This window comes from Watersipora subatra, chromosome 8 (genome assembly GCF_963576615.1).
Source record: "Watersipora subatra chromosome 8, tzWatSuba1.1, whole genome shotgun sequence".
Lineage (NCBI taxonomy): Eukaryota > Metazoa > Bryozoa > Gymnolaemata > Cheilostomatida > Watersiporidae > Watersipora > Watersipora subatra.
Genome location: NC_088715.1, coordinates 65,038,086 through 65,058,066, shown reverse-complemented (window position 1 = coordinate 65,058,066; position 19,981 = coordinate 65,038,086). Strand labels below are relative to the sequence as shown.

Sequence of the window (19,981 nt, the reverse complement as noted above, 5' to 3'; positions counted from 1 at the left end):
CCAGTGATCTCACGGTTTCAACATACTCAGTGATCTCACCGCTTCAACATAACCAGTGATCTCACGGTTTCAACATACCCAGTGATCTCACCGCCTCAACATACCTAGTGATCTCACCGCCTCAACATACCCAGTGATCTCACGGCCTCAACATACCCAGTGATCATGCTCCGGGCAAGTATTTTCTACAAGGCGACACAGAGACCTCACAGCATCCGTGTTTGGAAGAAACTGCTGCTGGAAGACTTGGATGTCGTAAATGAATGTATTGTAAGCTACCTTGATCCTGTTGGGACAGTCCCTAATTCTGTCCAGAACACAAGGAACAATCTGTAAAAGTACAACACAAGTGTATCTTATCTCAGTCTAAAAGCAACATTAAATGAAAGGAATATGCAGCTCACAACATAACGCTCCGTTTTAGGGAAAGCCATATGAGGGTTTGCAAAGAAATCGACAACTTTTGCTAATTTTAACTTTTACAACTCATGACAAAGTAATAATATGATTGAACTTACATTTTTGAAAACTCACACCACTGCACAACAGCTGTTCCACTTGACAAAACTTTCAAAAGTTAAAAGTTATTTGAAAGTAAGCCTACATGCTACTATACTGCACCTTCATGCCACAATACTGCACCTAGATACCACTATATTGCACCTACATGCCACTATACTGCACCTACATGCCACTATATTGCACCTACATGCCACTATACTGCACCTAGATACCACTATATTGCACCTACATGCCACTATACTGTACCTACATGCCACTATATTGCACCTACATGCCACAATACTGCGCCTATATGCCACAATACTGCACTTACATGCCACAATACTGCATCTACATGCTATTATACTGCACCTACGCACCACAATGCTGCACCTACATGCCACTATACTGCACCTACATGCCACGATATTGCACCTACATGCCACAATACTGCATCTACATGTACATACCACTATATTGCACCTACATGCCACAATACTGCGCCTATATGCCACAATACTGCACTTACATGCCACAATACTGCATCTACATACCACTATATTGCACCTACATGCCGCTATACTGTACCTACATGCCACAATACTGCGCCTACATGCCACAATACTGCGCCTACATGCTACTATACTGCGTCCACATGCCACTATATTGCACCTACATGCCACAATATTGCACCTACATGCCACTATATTGCACCTACATGTCACAACGCTTTACCCGCAGGGCATATGTCATATAGTACAGGCCCAACACCATGATTTATTACTATAACATGCATTTATGGCAGAGATTCCTTATGTCAGAAAGTTTGTCTGTCATACACCCTAACTTCACTCACCTTGGCATTGAAGTCAGGCATGATGGTACAGATTGATTCCATGGTAGCTACAGGAGCTGAGCGATCAACTCTTGGGTTCTGTTTTGCCCTACATTCACCCAATGGATTCGGAGAACAACGGAAGATCTGTAAGAAACATTTATTTTACCGAAGTGAAAAATCTTCCTTCTTTTCTTCTCCCTCTCATGATAGACAATAGGAAAGCGAAAGAGCCAGGCACAACGAAATTAGTCTGCTAGGGAAATTCCAATACATGAAACATCTTGGAACATGGTCTGTAGTTTTCTCGATTGGCATCACTAGTGATTGACATCACTTGATACATCGCGATATGCATAAGAAGCATAACACAGACATAAGAATCTATAAGATCTCATTCACCTGCCATGTAAACAAACAGGAGACTGGGGACACGTTGTTGCTGCAAAAATCTTTACTGAAATAGTAGACAAACCTCAAGTATACTTACTAAAATCAATATGCATGGTTACCTTGTCTGACAAATAATACAAAATAAAATATGTCTTCAGTGGTTTATATATTAGTACGCTAGTGTGTACAATTTATAACAATGACCTCTTCACAGAAGTTTTCGTACAGTTCCCAGTTGATGATGGAGAGCTGTATGCCAAGCAGAACATCCATGGATTCTTCCTCCAGACAGTAGTATTTGTAGTACTAAAAAAATAAAAAAGTAACCTGACCTTAAGCTGACCTTGTGCACTGTGAAGAAACAAAAGAGCAAAATATTTGTAATAAGGTATCTGGTACGAGTGTTCTAAGAAGAGAAAATAATTGCAAAACGTATAACAATTGCTACAGTATATGATTCTTCTAACAACAAGTACAGTCCTGTAATAATAACTATAGCCTGAGAACATGTACTAAGAGCTAAAGCAGTACGGTAAATATAATTTAGCAGATGTGTTGGGGCAGTGGTGAAAAGGTATTGGGCAGTGGTGAAAAGATGATAGGGCAGGTGATGTGGTGACAGAGGTGATGATGAAATGGTTGTTTTAACAGGAGAAAGATGGCAGAGATGGTGACATTTAGCCATTTCAAAACCTGAGTAATATTTAAAACAATCAATTTGATAACAAATAAAAAAGGAAAGGCAACTCATGTTATGTAAGTTTACTCCCTAAAGACTGGGTAGATCGATGATAACTTATCATGTTTGTATTGTAAAGGATCGGCTGTGGCCCTTTACTGCTCCATTATGAATCAAACCACTTGGAGTATAAAAGGCAAAATATATTTGTATACACATATAATATTTATATATACATACAACATATACTAAAATACAGTTAATAGGTGTGCGACAAGTAACTGCATATAACGAGGCTTTCTCATGCTCTGTCCACCTCTGCTTGCCGGGCTCCTTACATATCGTTTGTGTTGGAAGGCTCCGCCTCTTGGTAGCCTCCGACTCTGTGGTAGGTCAGTTTTTTTAGTACGGGCTTAGTGGCCGGTCTGTCTTTTATCTGCCGGCTTGGTAGCGGGTCGGTTCTTTACCTGCTGGCTCAGTGGCCAGCCCAGTTGTCCTCACCGGCCAATGGCCGGTCATACTTCAGGCTGGGTCGAGGGCCGGCTATGTCTCCTCTTGCCTCGGTTCGGCAGGGCTTATCCGAGTCCCTAGTAGCTTAGAGGCCAGGCCGTCTTGGCCTCAGCACGGTCGACCCGTTATGATGGCTAACCTTGGCCCTAGACCTGGCTACCTTCTGCCATCACAGTATTATTTACATACAGCACTTAAAGCTTTTGGTACCTAGAGAAGTACGACAAGTGGTATCTAGACAGTACGACTAGTGGTACCTAGACAAGTACGACTAGTGGTACCTAGACAAGTACGACTAGTGGTACCTAGACAAGTACGACTAGTGGTACCTAGACAAGTACGACTAGTGGTACCTAGACAAGTACGACTAGTGGTACCTAGACAAGTACGACTAGTGGTACCTAGACAAGTACGACTAGTGGTACCTAGACAAGTACGACTAGTGGTACCTAGACAAGTACGACTAGTGGTACCTAGACAAGTACGACTAGTGGTACCTAGACAAGTACGACTAGTGGTACCTAGACAAGTACGACTAGTGGTACCTAGACAAGTACGACTAGTGGTACCTAGACAAGTACGACTAGTGGTACCTAGACAAGTACGACTAGTGGTACCTAGACAAGTACGACTAGTGGTACCTAGACAAGTACAACTAGTGGCATTTTAATGAAAATGTGTTTGGTTCACTTTATGACTATCTGACTAATCATTTTAATAAACTGTATTGTCAACATTGCGGTCTATTGCTTCAAGTTACTCTAGCGTTGCAGTGAATTGTCCTCAGACTATATAGGACAGAACAGTGCCTCTAGTATTTTATGCCATTGGTCCAACCATTACAAGTATAACGTGGCAACACAATGAATAGACTAAATACCCATCCTTAATAGTCTAAAACAGTAGATAAAAAACCCACATTCAAAAGGTTTGAACAAGGAAACTCACATCCAATAAAGTTGGAATCTCATTTGAGAGACAATCGAGAACTGGTCTGAAGTGAGTCTGAACGGCACAGAATTGTGTGTACTGGTTTTTAACGGCTTTCTTATCTCCTTCCATAACTTGCATCGCGAGTGTGTGATCTGTAATGAGATTTTAAGGAAAATCATGGAGTACAGTCTATGGGCCTTAGTAACACCATATCACACAGAGTACAATAAATTATCCAGAAAGGTACAGTGTTATTTATTCAGAGCTGCCTGCTGCCAAGGCTACCAAATTTCAGTATCGAGTAGTGCATTAATAGTGAATACAACTAATTTTATGCCTACAAAACATGGTGTTATTAAAACAGTTTGTGGACACAAATCAGAAAGAACGAGTATCTAATGATAAAATACTTCTAGAAATCTAAAGCGCTTCACTTGTTTTGCGATAGCGTAGTTGTAATGCATTTACTAAAAAGTAGTAAGTGTTGGTACTAACTCAGTCCTCTTGTTTTCACTGCTTTCACTCCATCGTTAGTGGTAAGATGAAAGGTTTCATGGCTGTAATACATTTCATCTGTGAAGCCGACAAAATCTGCATAGTGTAACGGATTGAACAAAACGTCTGGTAGCCTTGATGAACCATTGATGAAAAGACTGGGAACGAGATGAGGAGACAGAGACGAGTTCTTTGGATAGAAACAGCTGCCCAGAGTTGTGAGCTTGGCGTTCACATCTAGTAGCATGGCATCCCAGCAAACTGAACGGTGAAATATAAAAATGGCAAAATTTATGATATGGTAAGTAGTAATAATATTACTAATAATAATAAAGTATAGCCATAGATAAGTACGGGTACAGATCAGTGCAGGTAGCAGTGATCGACACAGAGCAAAACTGTGATCAAAAACTTGAAGCCAGTTATATCTACAAACCTCTATTGCCAATTTGTTGAAACCTATTTAGATCGTCAAACCTGTATGCCTTAACATGCATAACGGAGATCATCATCCATAAGTTGAGATAAATCATGTTTTTCTTTACATAATACATGAAGTTTATCGAAACATTAGGCGATGCTCAATTTCGCACTGGCAACAATTAGTGTAGTAGCGCACGCTATGCAGTACGCGCTCGTTGCGTCATTTATTGCATGCGATCATTGATTGGGCCATTGATATCTTCAATTTACCCGTTCTGGGTTTGCTACTAACCTGCGGGGTGGGTCCATACGCCTCGTACACAGTAACACTCTTCCTCATTGTAGCTTAGACCAGCATCCGGCTTGCTTGCGGTGAAAAGGCAACTAATCGTGCCAGTTATTTAAATAGATCAAGGAAGCAATCGTTTGAACCCTGTTTTGCTGTAACCGTAAGTTAATTTTGCTTGTTTTTTCGATGATTAAACGTATGTTTTATTACCCTATTCGTATTTATTTCCTACTGTAATCCAAATTTTTTCTAATGTTTTCTAGCTTGAAGTGGAGTTCCTCCTTTGGTCATGCTTGTTTAAGGGCTTACCTTCATTTTTAAAGCAAACACTTGGCTGGTACAGTCTATTTGCTATAGTGAGTTTTGTTTGCTGCACTAATGTGTCTTTCAGATTAATCAATACATTGCTCATTCTCCGGAGTTATATTTTATTAGCTGCGACAGAGGGATGTCATATGTTTATTTGGAGAGATGGGAGTTAACTTTTATTTTTTGTATGATGGAAGAGTCTGTCTATAAATATTTATTATTAAGTATAATTGGGCTATTTGTTACTTTGTTTACCATAGCCAATATTATAACGTTTTCGCAGAAAGTTTTACACATAAAGCTATTTGTATGGCAAAAGCTTGGTGACACTTGTACGTTTATTGAATGTTTTCATGAACTCTCTATGATTGGTACAGATAATTGTCAAACGTAGTTTTGGTTATCTCCATTGAACCTTTTAGATCATGGCAGCATGGAGACAAAAACCATGGAAATACAAAAACACAGCCCCAAAATGTCCCAAGAAAGAGGTTTGTGAAATGCAGCCTGACCCTTGTAAGGCTTATAGTGTCTTATTGTGCTAAAGCAGTTTGGTTTGTTTTAGTTTTATTCAATGTAACTAGAGCAAACAGAGAATTGATTTAAATCAGTGATTCTACTGGTACTTTTTGTCTTTAAAAATTGAGCAGTAATAAATTATGTGGAGAATTAAAACATTACAATATAGTTATATGGTAGCTACATGAGCTTTTTACAAGACAAATTACAGACGAAGATTAACACTCAGACAGGTCTGTATCTTGCATTCAACAAGTTATAATATTGTAGCCATTTTTCCTTCTTGCAGGAGTGGGTCACAGGTATATCCGCTAGTAGACTTATGCAGACTGCTGGTAACTACATACAAGCCAGCTCCAAGTATGTCGTCTTCAACATTGATGGACACGGTGAGTATATCTCTTAACCTGCCATAGTTACTGAAACATTGCTCGAAGTGCTTGTTTTGCTACTCATTCTCAAATTCGTTAGGGTCTTATTTTACTTATATCGATACTAGACTGTGACTGATATTGTATCATGACAAAAGGCGTCTCGGTCTACTTGAACTTTTAAAATGCTGGTTTCCATGGATTTATGTACAATTATTTCATGCTTAGTTGTTATTTTCGAGAGACTAGTTTCTAAGAATGAAGTTGGTTGGTTACCTTGATGTCTACTAGGCTTCTTACACTGTAGGTGGTGGTGCTCTCGGAGTCGTTCCTTTGGAGACACGGGGACACATCAGCTCTAACCTCCCCATTATGTACGCCCATTCTAGTGAGTTCACCAAGTGTCAGCTTTTAGAACTTTCAGGGCTCTTCCCTCTCTTACTTCCTTGATCATATTTAAAAGTTTAAATTTGAAAGAGTTCTCAGACTGATGAGTGCTGCATGATACGCTGAATAGTTGCTGAGTGCTGCGTGGTGCGTGGCGTGTGGCGCGCTGATTAGTTCAGTACTTGCATTTGCACTTTGTATGCAGACTAGGTGAATGTCCGGCGTTGGCTGGGTAATAATTAAGTCTCTATTACCTCTCTAAAGCACAGAACTTGAATTGCTAGAAATGAAAGTTGTCTTACTCTGTATGTGATATATGATAACTCCAAGTTATGATTGAAAATGAAACACTTGTTGTTTACTGCCTTTCGCAATCTAATAAAACTGAGCGAGATGTGTTGTAAGTTGTACTAATGAGAAACAAACGGGCCAGGATATGAAAGGCATTTCGTATCTATAATTATTCGTAAGTTGAAGCAAAATTTCTGCCAAAAATGTTTTGTAACTTATAGATTTCATATGTAGTCTTTTGTAAGTAGAGGTTTCACTGTATACATTTTGTAAGTGCAGCATGCTTAATGTTATATCTGTTTTGTGGGTAGAACGAGCTTAATATTGTATCTGTTTTGTGGGTGGAGCATTCACTATTAATATATAGTATTCATTGTGTAAGCACTATTTAGTTATTTCCCACTGATTAGGGGCAGTTGCACCTTTTCATTCCCACTCCACTAGTTCTACACTCCGCTAGTTCCTCACTCCACTAGTTCTACACTCCACTAGTTCCCACTCCACTACTTCTACACTCCACTAGTTCCTTACTCCACTAGTTCTACACTCCATTAGTTCTACACTCAACTAGTTCCCCACTCCACTAGTTCCCCACTCCACTAGTTCCCCACTTCACTAGTTCCCCACTCCACTAGTTCCCCACTCCACTAGTTCTACACTCAACTAGTTCTACACTTTACTAGTTCTACACTCTACTAGTTCCCCACTCTACTAGTTCTACACTCCACTAGTTCTACACTCTAGTTCTACATTCCACTAGTTCTACACTCCACTAGTTCTACACTCCACTAGTTCCCCACTCCACTAGTTCCCCACTCCACTAGTTCTACACTCCACTAGTTCCCCACTCAACTAGTTCTACACTCCACTAGTTCTACACTCCACTAGTTCTACACTCCACTAGTTCTCCACTCCACTAGTTCCCCACTTCACTAGTTCCTCACTTCACTAGTTCCTCACTCCACTAGTTCTACACTCCACTAGTTCCTCACTCCACTAATTCTACACTCCACTAGTTCCCCACTCCACTAGTTCCCCACTTCACTAGTTCTCCACTCCACTAGTTCTACACTCCACTAGTTCTACACTTTACTAGTTCTACACTCCACTAGTTCCCCACTCCACTAGTTCCCTACTCCACTAGTTCCCCACTTCACTAGTTCCCCACTCCATTAGTTACCCACTTCACTAGTTCCCCACTCCACTAGTTCTACACTCCACTAGTTCTACACTCTACTAGTTCCCCACTCCACTAGTTCTACACTCCACTAGTTCTACACTCCACTAGTTCTACACTCCACTAGTTCTACACTCCACTAGTTCTACACTCCACTAGTTCTACACTCCACTAGTTCTACGCTCCACTAGTTCTCCACTCCACTAGTTCTACACTCTACTCGTTCTACACTCTACTAGTTCTACACTCCACTAGTTCCCCACTCCTCTAGTTCCCCACTTCACTAGTTCCCCACTTCACTAGTTCCCCACTCCACTAGTTCTACACTCCACTAGTTCTACACTCCACTAGTTCTACACTCCACTAGTTCTACACTCCACTAGTTCTCCACTCCATTAGTTCTACACTCTACTAGTTCTACACTCTACTAGTTCTACACTCTACTAGTTCTACACTCCACTAGTTCCCCCACTCCACTAGTTCCCCACTTCACTAGTTCCCCACTTCACTAGTTCCCCACTCCACTAGTTCTACACTCCACTAGTTCTACACTCCACTAGTTCCCCACTCCACTAGTTCCCCACTCCACTAGTTCTACACTCCACTAATTCTACACTCTACTAGTTCTACACTCCACTAGTTCTACACTCTACTAGTTTCCCACTCCACTAGTTCTACACTCCACTAGTTCCCCACTTCACTAGTTCCCCACTTTACTAGTTCCCCACTCCACTAGTTATACACTCTACTATTTCTACAATCTACTATTTCTACATGTATGCGTTGTCCTGAGGGGGAAGGCTATAGAATGTGCTGCATTCACAAGGTTTCTGGAAAACCATAAGCATTGACACGCGCTGCTGACTGGCCGGCCAGAATACTGAGGGAGTTGTCCTCAACTGGTAGTTGCATTCAATGATAAAACTTTGGTCACCATTCAAAAATTCAGATTGCTAGAATATTCTTCTGACAAGTTCATGAATTATTTATAAGTCAAATACTCATCAGTGACACAATCTGTATTAGCATATCATCTTTGAAGTCGTTTGTATCAGGAACTGTTGACAGTCTTATCTGTCATCTGGTAAAGTGTCGAGTGTAATTATTTTGTCAGCCGATGGCATGGTAATGCGTTTAGGAGTGACCTTACATTATTTTATTAATTCAATTTTTTGTTTGCTGAACCATATTCCAACTACAGTGAACCCTTGTTATACAATTTTAATTCGTTCCCGTGTTGGCAGTGTAAGGCGGAAATATCGTGTAGAGAAGTATAAGGACCTATAGTAATTATCTAATGCAAACACCCCCTGGTAAAAAACATCAAAATTTTATATATGTACTGTACATATTAAAATTAGTAACAAAATAATATTTTAGCCTTAGTAACTATATTTAGTTACCTACAGTAACTTTAGTGTAGTCTGTTCTGGTTTCGTTTTCACTACAACTTAAATGAATAACGTTGAACTGAGAGAGAGAGAGAGAGAGAGAGAGAGCGATCATCGTATCTCTTTCAGGCATTTTGGGAAGATTTTGGCGAGTAGAATATCAACATCTTCATTTTTCCGATGTATTCAGTGCACCGGCTGCCAAATCTAAATTTCGAGAGAAATTTTTGTTGAGACTGTCTGGTGACAAAAATGTCATATGGCGGGGACGACATAACACCGTGTTCCACATTGTAAGGCAAAAAATCGTATAACAGGGACATCGTAAATCGGGGGCACACTGTGTTTGCTGCGAATCCAATCTCTTTTTCGACATGTTTTTTTGTATTCCATTATCCTTTTTTGCTAGATATTTTAATGGTTGAACTATTTGTTCTTGTTTCCTGCTACCTCCTTCACTAAAGTCTTCACTTCCTGTTTTCCTTAAATAGGTATCAGTTCAGAGTTTTACTACCAAGGAGGCTTGTCATTTGTGCTTAGCTCAGAGCATTGTCCAACCTTTCTAGTGAAATACACCCAGTTTTCATGCAATGTGTGGTCTCTCTTTTGCAGGTTTTATCGAAATACATCGAGTACAGTGTTTTTATACTGAAGATGTGGAATATTACAGTGTAGTACAACGCTATAGCACAGCGCAGTGAAATGTAGTTGTATTGTCTTCCTTTTAAATATATACAAAGTATTCTGTCTTCCTTCGGCAGGCTTTGTCGCGGACTTTGGTTTTTCTCCTCATGATGACACTCTTCTGGCAACAACGTCATTTGATAACTTGGTCAAGGTGTGGAAGTTTCCGGAAAATCCAAAGTTGTCTGCTCCCACCGATCCACATTCAGTATTCCCAGAACTACCAAAGAGAGGAGATGCTTTGCAGTGGAATCCACTTGTCGCAAATCTTTTATCTCTGGTTGCCGGCAATTTGCTAAGATTATACGATGTCTCCACTGCGGAGAAACTGTTTGGTGAGTGTACATCGGGCTAGCTAGATATTCTAAGCACTCTGATTGGCCATCTGAATTTAATCAAAACATTCTGATTTGTTATCTAGATATACCAAACATCCTTATTGGCTATCTGAATATCCCAAACATTCGGATTTGCCATTTAAGTAATCCAATTTGCTCTTAGCATGTTGATGCAAAATAAGCATAGTTAATCACCTTTTCTCCAGTTGTGTATTTTGTGGTTGTGTATCCTACGGTTGTATATTCTATGGTTTTTTATTCTATGGTAGTATATTCTATAGTTGTATAATCTATAGTTGTATATTCTATAGTTGTATATTTTATGGTTGTATATTCTATCGTAGTATATTCTAAGGCAGTATATTCTATGGTTGTATAATCTATAGTTGTATATTCTATGTTTTCTCTATTCTATGGTTGTATATTCTATGGTTGTATATTCTATGGTTGTATATTCTATGGTTGTGGATTTTATGGTAGTATATTCTATGGCAGTATATTCTGTGGTTGTGTATTCTATGGTAGTATATTTTATGGTTGTATTATCTATAGTTATATATTCTCTGGTTGCATATTCTATGGTAGTATATTCTATGGTTGTGTATTCTATGGTTGTATATTGTATGGTTGTATATTTTATGGTAGTATATTCCGTGGTTGTATATTCTATGGTTTTACATTCCATGGTTGTATATTCCATGGCTGTATATTCTATGGTTGTATATTCTATGGTTTTACATTCCATGGTTGTATATTCTATGGTAGTATATTCTATAGTAGTATATTCTATGGTTGTATTTTCTATGGTTTTACATTCCATGGTTGTATATTCCATGGCTGTATATTCTATGGCTGTATATTCTATGGTTTTACATTCCATGGTTGTATATTCTATGGTAGTATATTCTATAGTAGTATATTCTATGGTTGTATATTCTATGGTTGTACATTTCATGGTTGTATATTCTATGATAGTATATTCTATAGTAGTATATTCTATGGTTGTATATTCTATGGCTGTATATTCTGTGGTTTTTGTTAAGAGAAGTTCATTTTTCATTTGCTTTTGAAAATTGGTAATTTTACTTTTCCTCCAGAGAAACCCGATTCCATATATTTCATGGATCACACAACTGGACATGCTTTACTGTGGCTAAACTAGAAGGATTTAAAACTGAATCACCGTTGTAATGCTGAATTTGGGTGCCCGTCTCTTGAATCTTATTGGATAATATCCTATTAATGTGTACAACTTTGTTTTGTTTTTTCGCTACTGGTTGATTTATCAATCAATATATCAGTGAAGCTTCTTGTCCAGTCGCTGAGAGCGGGTCGCTTGAAAGTAGGGCTGGCAATAGGTACTCAATAGGCGATGTTGGCTTCAGTTGAAGGATGATAGCTCGTGGTGAGCTCTGGTTATGTATATCGAAGTAGGTGTTCCTTGGTAATACCGAACTAGCTGGCTGATGGTGAGCTCTGGTTATGTCTATCGAAGTAGGTGTTCCTTGGTAATACCGAACTAGCTGGTCTTGTGGTCAGCTCCTAATATTCTCATTAGTAATCAGTGGCTGTATTCCTATGTAGTAATCAGGGGCTGTATTCCTATGTAGTAATCAGGGGCTGTATTCCTATGTAGTAATCAGGGGCTGTATTCCTATGTAGTTATCAGGGGCTGTATTCCAATGTATTAATCAGGGGCTGTATTCCTATGTAGTAATCAGTGGCTGTATTCCAATGTATTAATCAGGGGCTGTATTCCTATGTAGTTATCAGGGGCGGTATTCCTATGTAGTTATCAGGGGCGGTATTCCTATGTAGTAATCAGTGGCTGTATTCCAATGTATTAATCAGGGGCTGTATTCCTATGTAGTTATCAGGGGCTGTATTCCTATGTAGTTATCAGGGGCGGTATTCCTATGTAGTTATCAGGGGCGGTATTCCTATGTAGTAATCAGGGGCTGTATTCCTATGTAGAATATTTTAGGAGGAACATAGTTCAGCCTTTCATAGGTTGTATCTTTGTTTATGAATGCATTCTTTATATATAATGTCTTCTCTTTAAATCAGGACCCACTTTGTGTGTTTGTTAGACTTTGACTGTCACGATGAAGTCATACAAGGGGCATCTTGGTCTCTAGATGGTTCGTGTATCATGACCACGGCCAAAGACCGTATCGTAAGGTTGTTCGACCCGCGGTCTAACAACAGTTCAGCTGTACAGGTAGGTTTCATTCTGGCTAACACTGACGACAGTGCGGTGCCATTTTAGTCATCTCTTTGCGAGTGCTTGTAGTGTGTACTTGCAGATGCATAATTGTAAACAGTGTCTGGTCTAAGTAGAGTTGCGCCCACCACTTAGTTCATACAGCGTATGATTGTTTTGTCGCCATATTTTATTTGAAAAGCTGTAATGTGTTAGCAGGCATTTTAAATATAAACTATCTTTCGCAGTGTTTCTGTTCGTTGTGCATTTGTAGCAACTTGAATCTTATTCTCATATGGTCGAAGCATTTTAACATAGGGCTGACAGAGACCACTCGTATAAGCCATTCACTGTCAGGGTGTTAAAGCACCTGCGCACAGATGTCAAAAATCAAGTACTTTTTGGAGTACTTGAGGATAGAGCTGCTTTAGGGGCTATCCGTAGTTTTGCTTGCGAAGCAATTTGCATTTTTTTAACATCATGACAAATCAGAAGGAAAAATTATGTGTGATTCGCATGAGACAACTCTGTTGAAAGGGCCTCAACACAACATCTCTCAATGTCTCATTTACCCGCTCGACACAGACTTAGGAACTGGTGCTATATCTATAACGTTATTACATGACCGATTTCTGACAAGCGTTACGTTTCAGAATGCTCTCCTTGCCTCATTAAGTCAACACGGATTCCTATATATCTTTGATAGCCTGTGCTCTTCGACTGTCATTGTGTAAAGAGAACAAATGCCTACCCATCATGCCTCAGTTAAAGTCTCGCTATTCTTATCTTCCTACTTGCATTACTGCTCTCTTTCCGTTTGAAGTTGCCCGCCCCTCTCAGTGGCCTTCACAAACACTGCAGCCTTAATAGACTTAATAGACTCGATTGTTTTTATTGTTTCTGATGTCATCATGAATTCTATTCGCATATAGCTCCCAACTTTAAGTAGAGATTCTCTCCGCTGAGTCATTGATTTATAAATTGTGTTACAGCCATAGTTCATATCACATCTATGCTGATTGGCTACTCAGAAGCCTCTACAATGTTTACATACAAATCAGATAAAGCAGTTGCCCAGTAGGACGAAAGTTGAAAGTTTGCTTGTTCTTATCAGTACTTGTTCCTTTTTCTGCACGTTCATGATTGATGGGAGTTTATTTACAAATACACTCCTTAGGCTGCAGTGTAAGACTAATGCTATGGGGAGACAATTCTAGACTAGACATTTTTAGCCTGTTGTCACGCTTAGTATCATAAAACCTTAATGACAAGTAGGGTGTCACAGTTTCAGTTGGTCATACCGTTTTATCCTTAATATAATGTAGGTGCAATAGCTGTACAGTCTACAGGTAACTGACACGGTGCAGGGCATGCCTATAGGACAGGTCTGGTCACGTGGGTCATTTCCTGGCACGCTTCAGGCTTGCATTGATCGCTTTTCTCCAGCCTAGACTTGAGTGGTGTGTTACTGCTTGTGAGTAATCGCTATCAGTCACAATGCTTTCCAATCGCCTCATTTTTCACTGGAGCACATGACACAATGTATAACATATATTCAGGGAGTACACGCCTAGTTCCGAGTATACCTATACCCAGCCTGTCTTGACGAACTGTTGTTTTTGCGGAGTTGTTCCCCGCAGAGTGGGGTGAGCCAAGCAACAGCTTGTCACAATACGCACTGCACCTGATGCATCAGCTGCACTGAAAGGGAGTTGTTCTCTTTCGTCTATGCAACTTGGCTGCAATGTTACGTCAGTCGCTCCATTGGTAATCATAACGGATTTAGTGCAAAAATTTATGTAGAAAAAATAAGATGAAGTCGTTTAACCAGAGACCAGTCTCTGCGGTAAACTTTAGTAGAACTTGAGAACTTAGGCAACAACAGCGACTAAACATGTTGTTATTTGTGCGCTCAGTTAGTTTTATTTGTATTTTTATATCAGTCAATTTTATTTGTTCTTATTGATTTTATTTTTAATTTATTTTATTCTCAAGTTCTACTAAAGTTTACCGCAGAAACTGGTCTCTGGTTTTATATCTCATTTTTTTATACATAAATTTTTGCGCTAAATCCGTTATGATTACCAATGGAGCGACGGACATAACATCGCAGCCAAGCCGCATAGACGGAGGAGAACGACTTCCTTTCAGTGCAGCTGATGCATCAGGTGCAGTGTGTATTGGGGCAAGCTGTTGTTTTGCTCATGCTGCTCGACGGGGGACAACTCTGCAAAAACAACATTTTGTCAAGACAAGCTAACCTATACTAGATAGTTGGCTGTTTTCTTTTCTGCTGCTCCAACATTTTTTTATTTGGTAAATTTTTTTCAACTGTTGCCTGCGGTGCATAGAGTATAAATTATCTTTCAGCTGTTGCTGTGTTGCACAGAACATAAATTATCTTTCAGCTGTTGCTGTGGTGTACAGAACATAAATTATCTTTCAGCTGTTGCTGTGGTGTACAGATCATAAATTGTCTTTCAGCTGTTGCTGTGGTATACAGAACATAAATTGTCTTTCAGCTGTTGCTGTGGTATACAGAACATAAATTGTCTTTCAGCTGTTGCTGTGGTGTGCAGAACATAAATTAGGAACATAAATTGCATTTAGAACTTTTTTGCCAAGGCCATAAACTGAAACTCCGCTGGGACAAAATATTCAGTATCAACCGGATATGAATTTGCAGCTATAATGTTTGTAATCAGAGATTCAGCAGCGAGTTGTATTGTTGTATTGGAACAAAGTTTATCAAAATTTTGTCTGACCCTTCTCTTTGGTACAATGTTAGAGCAGAAAGTTATCTGATTTTTCTTTTTGGTTCTTCTCTGCTGTAATTTTTCACCAGTGAGCTTTACTCTCTGGTGTAAAGTTGCACCAGAAAGTTATCTTACCCTTCTCTTTGACGTAAAACTGCAGCAGAAAAATATTTGACCCTTCTCTTTGGTGTACAATTACAACACAGAGTTATCTTGTCAGACCCTTCTCTTCTGTGTAACGTTACCCCAGAGAGTTATCTTACCCTTCTCTGTGGTGTAATGTTACAGCAGAGTGTTATCTGATCCTCCTCTTTGATGTAAAGCTACACCAAAGAGTTATCTTACCTTTATCTGTGGTGTAAAGTCACACCAGAGAGTTATCTTGCCTTTCTCTGTTGCGTAAAATTACAGCAGAGAGTTATCTGATCCTTCTCTTTAGTGTAAAGCTACACCAGAGTGTTATCTTACTCTTCTCTTTGGTGTAAACTCGCAGCATAGACTGTTGCTTTCTGTCAGGTTAGTACCAGCTATAAAACCTAAAATTGCCATTCATGGGCCGGAAATGGTTCTATAGTGTCTATTTAGTAGTTCTATAGTGTCTATTTAGTAGTTCTATAGTGTCTATTTAGTAGTTCTATAGTGTCTATTTAGTAGTTCTATAGTGTCTATTTAGTAGTTCTATAGTGTCTATTTAGTAGTTCTATAGTGTCTATTTAGTAGTTCTATAGTGTCTATTTAGTAGTTCTATAGTGTCTATTTAGTAGTTCTAGAGTGCCTATTTAGTAGTTCTATAGTGCTTATTTAGTAGTTCTATAATGCCTATTTAGTAGTTCTATAGTGCGTATTTAGTAGTTCTATAATGTCTATTTAGTAGTTCTATAGTGTCTATTTAGTAGTTCTATAGTGTCTATTTAGTAGTTCTATAGTGCCTATTTAGTAGTTCTGTAGTGTCTATTTAGTAGTTCTATAGTGTCTATTTAGTAGTTCTATAGAGCCTATTTAGTAGTTCTAGAGTGTCTATTTAGTAGTTCTATAGTGTCTATTTAGTAGTTCTATAGTGTCTATTTAGTAGTTCTATAGTGTCTATTTAGTAGTTCTATAGTGCCTATTTAGTAGTTCTATAGTGTCTATTTAGTAGTTCTATAGTGTCTATTTAGTAGTTCTATAGTGTCTATTTAGTAGTTCTAGAGTGCCTATTTAGTAGTTCTATAGTGCTTATTTAGTAGTTCTATAGTGCCTATTTAGTAGTTCTATAGTGCCTATTTAGTAGTTCTATAATGCCTATTTAGTAGTTCTATAGTGCTTATTTAGTAGTTCTATAGTGCTTATTTAGTAGTTCTATAGTATCTATTTAGTAGTTCTATTGTGTCTATTTAGTAGTTCTATAGTGTCTATTTAGTAGTTCTATAATGCCTATTTAGTAGTTCTATAGTGCTTATTTAGTAGTTCTATAGTGCTTATTTAGTAGTTCTATAGTATCTATTTAGTAGTTCTATTGTGTCTATTTAGTAGTTCTGTAGTGTCTATTTAGTAGTTCTATAGTGCCTATTTAGTAGTTCTGTAGTGTCTATTTAGTAGTTCTGTAGTGTCTATTTAGTAGTTCTATAGTGTCTATTTAGTAGTTCTATAGTGCCTATTTAGTAGTTCTATAGTGCTTATTTAGTAGTTCTATAGTGCTTATTTAGTAGTTCTATAGTATCTATTTAGTAGTTCTATTGTGTCTATTTAGTAGTTCTGTAGTGTCTATTTAGTAGTTCTATAGTGCCTATTTAGTAGTTCTATAGTGCTTATTTAGTAGTTCTATAATGTCTATTTAGTAGTTCTATAGTGCTTATTTAGTAGTTCTATAGTATCTATTTAGTAGTTCTATAGTGCTTATTTAGTAGTTCTATAGTGCTTATTTAGTAGTTCTATAGTATCTATTTAGTAGTTCTATTGTGTCTATTTAGTAGTTCTGTAGTGTCTATTTAGTAGTTCTATAGTGCCTATTTAGTAGTTCTGTAGTGTCTATTTAGTAGTTCTGTAGTGTCTATTTAGTAATTCTATAGTGTCTATTTAGTAGTTCTATAGTGCCTATTTAGTAGTTCTATAGTGTCTATTTAGTAGTTCTATAGTGTCTATTTAGTAGTTCTATAGTGTCTATTTAGTAGTTCTAGAGTGCCTATTTAGTAGTTCTATAGTGCTTATTTAGTAGTTCTATAATGCCTATTTAGTAGTTCTGTAGTGTCTATTTAGTAGTTCTATAGTGTCTATTTAGTGGTTCTAGAGTGCCTATTTAGTAGTTCTATAGTGCTTATTTAGTAGTTCCATAGTGTCTATTTAGTAGTTCTATAGTGTCTATTTAGTGGTTCTAGAGTGCCTATTTAGTAGTTCTATAGTGCTTATTTAGTAGTTCTATAATGTCTATTTAGTAGTTCTATAATGCCTATTTAGTAGTTCTGTAGTGTCTATTTAGTAGTTCTATAGTGTCTATTTAGTGGTTCTAGAGTGCCTATTTAGTAGTTCTATAGTGCTTATTTAGTAGTTCCATAGTGTCTATTTAGTAGTTCTATAGTGTCTATTTAGTGGTTCTAGAGTGCCTATTTAGTAGTTCTATAGTGCTTATTTAGTAGTTCTATAATGCCTATTTAGTAGTTCTGTAGTGTCTATTTAGTAGTTCTATAGTGTCTATTTAGTGGTTCTAGAGTGCCTATTTAGTAGTTCTATAGTGCTTATTTAGTAGTTCTATAATGTCTATTTAGTAGTTCTATAGTGCTTATTTAGTAGTTCTATAGTATCTATTTAGTAGTTCTATAGTGCTTATTTAGTAGTTCTATAGTGCTTATTTAGTAGTTCTATAGTATCTATTTAGTAGTTCTATTGTGTCTATTTAGTAGTTCTGTAGTGTCTATTTAGTAGTTCTATAGTGCCTATTTAGTAGTTCTGTAGTGTCTATTTAGTAGTTCTGTAGTGTCTATTTAGTAGTTCTATAGTGTCTATTTAGTAGTTCTATAGTGCCTATTTAGTAGTTCTATAGTGTCTATTTAGTAGTTCTATAGTGTCTATTTAGTAGTTCTATAGTGTCTATTTAGTAGTTCTAGAGTGCCTATTTAGTAGTTCTATAGTGCTTATTTAGTAGTTCTATAATGCCTATTTAGTAGTTCTGTAGTGTCTATTTAGTAGTTCTATAGTGTCTATTTAGTGGTTCTAGAGTGCCTATTTAGTAGTTCTATAGTGCTTATTTAGTAGTTCCATAGTGTCTATTTAGTAGTTCTATAGTGTCTATTTAGTGGTTCTAGAGTGCCTATTTAGTAGTTCTATAGTGCTTATTTAGTAGTTCTATAATGTCTATTTAGTAGTTCTATAATGCCTATTTAGTAGTTCTGTAGTGTCTATTTAGTAGTTCTATAGTGTCTATTTAGTGGTTCTAGAGTGCCTATTTAGTAGTTCTATAGTGCTTATTTAGTAGTTCCATAGTGTCTATTTAGTAGTTCTATAGTGTCTATTTAGTGGTTCTAGAGTGCCTATTTAGTAGTTCTATAGTGCTTATTTAGTAGTTCTATAATGCCTATTTAGTAATTCTGTAGTGTCTATTTAGTAGTTCTATAGTGTCTATTTAGTGGTTCTAGAGTGCCTATTTAGTAGTTCTATAGTGCTTATTTAGTAGTTCTATAATGTCTATTTAGTAGTTCTATAGTGCTTATTTAGTAGTTCTATAGTATCTATTTAGTAGTTCTATAGTGTCTATTTAGTGGTTCTATAGGGTCTATTTAGTAGTTCTATAGTGTCTATTTAGTAGTTCTATAGTGTCTATTTAGTAGTTCTATAGTGCTTATTTAGTAGTTTTATAGTGTCTATTTAGTAGTTCTATAGTGTCTATTTAGTAGTTCTATGATGTCTATTTAGTAGTTCTATAGTGCTTATTTAGTAGTTCTATAGTGTCTATTTAGTGGTTCTATAGTGTCTATTTAGTAGTTCTATAGTGTCTATTTAGTAGTTCTATAGTGTCTATTTAGTAGTTCTATAGTGCATATTTAGTAGTTCTATAGTGTCTATTTAGTAGTTCTATAGTGTCTATTTAGTAGTTCTATAGTGTCTATTTAGTAGTTCTATAGTGCATATTTAGGAGTTCTATAGTGCCTATTTAGTAGTTCTATAGTGCCTATTTAGTAGTTCTATAGTGTCTATTTAGTAGTTCTATAGTGTCTATTTAGTAGTTCTATAGTGTCTATTTAGTAGTTCTATAGTGCCTATTTAATAGTTCTAGAGTGTCTATTTAGTAGTTCTATAGTGTCTATTTAGTAGTTCTATAGTCTCTATTTAGTAGTTCTATAGTGCTTATTTAGTAGTTCTATAGTGTCTATTTAGTAGTTCTATAGTGCGTATTTAGTAGTTCTATAGTGCCTATTTAGTAGTTCTATAGTGTCTATTTAGTAGTTCTATAGTGCATATTTAGTAGTTCTATAGTGCATATTTAGTAGTTCTATAGTGCCTATTTAGTAGTTCTATAGTGTCTAT

At 37.4% G+C, this 19,981-nt stretch overlaps 1 protein-coding gene across 2 annotated transcripts in view; it reads left to right on the top strand.

The window, feature by feature from the left end:
* The first annotated feature begins 5,147 nt into the window (after positions 1-5,147).
* Positions 5,148-19,981, top strand: part of LOC137401367 (coronin-7-like) — a 48,949-nt gene continuing 34,115 nt past the window's right edge. For both annotated transcript variants that reach the window (XM_068087687.1, XM_068087686.1), the window contains exons 1-6: positions 5,148-5,218; positions 5,790-5,858; positions 6,176-6,275; positions 6,565-6,645; positions 10,265-10,522; positions 12,616-12,746. In XM_068087687.1, coding sequence (XP_067943788.1) covers positions 5,793-5,858; positions 6,176-6,275; positions 6,565-6,645; positions 10,265-10,522; positions 12,616-12,746 — 636 coding nt within the window. In that variant the 5' untranslated portion in view covers positions 5,148-5,218; positions 5,790-5,792. The remainder of the gene's footprint in view (positions 5,219-5,789; positions 5,859-6,175; positions 6,276-6,564; positions 6,646-10,264; positions 10,523-12,615; positions 12,747-19,981) is intronic.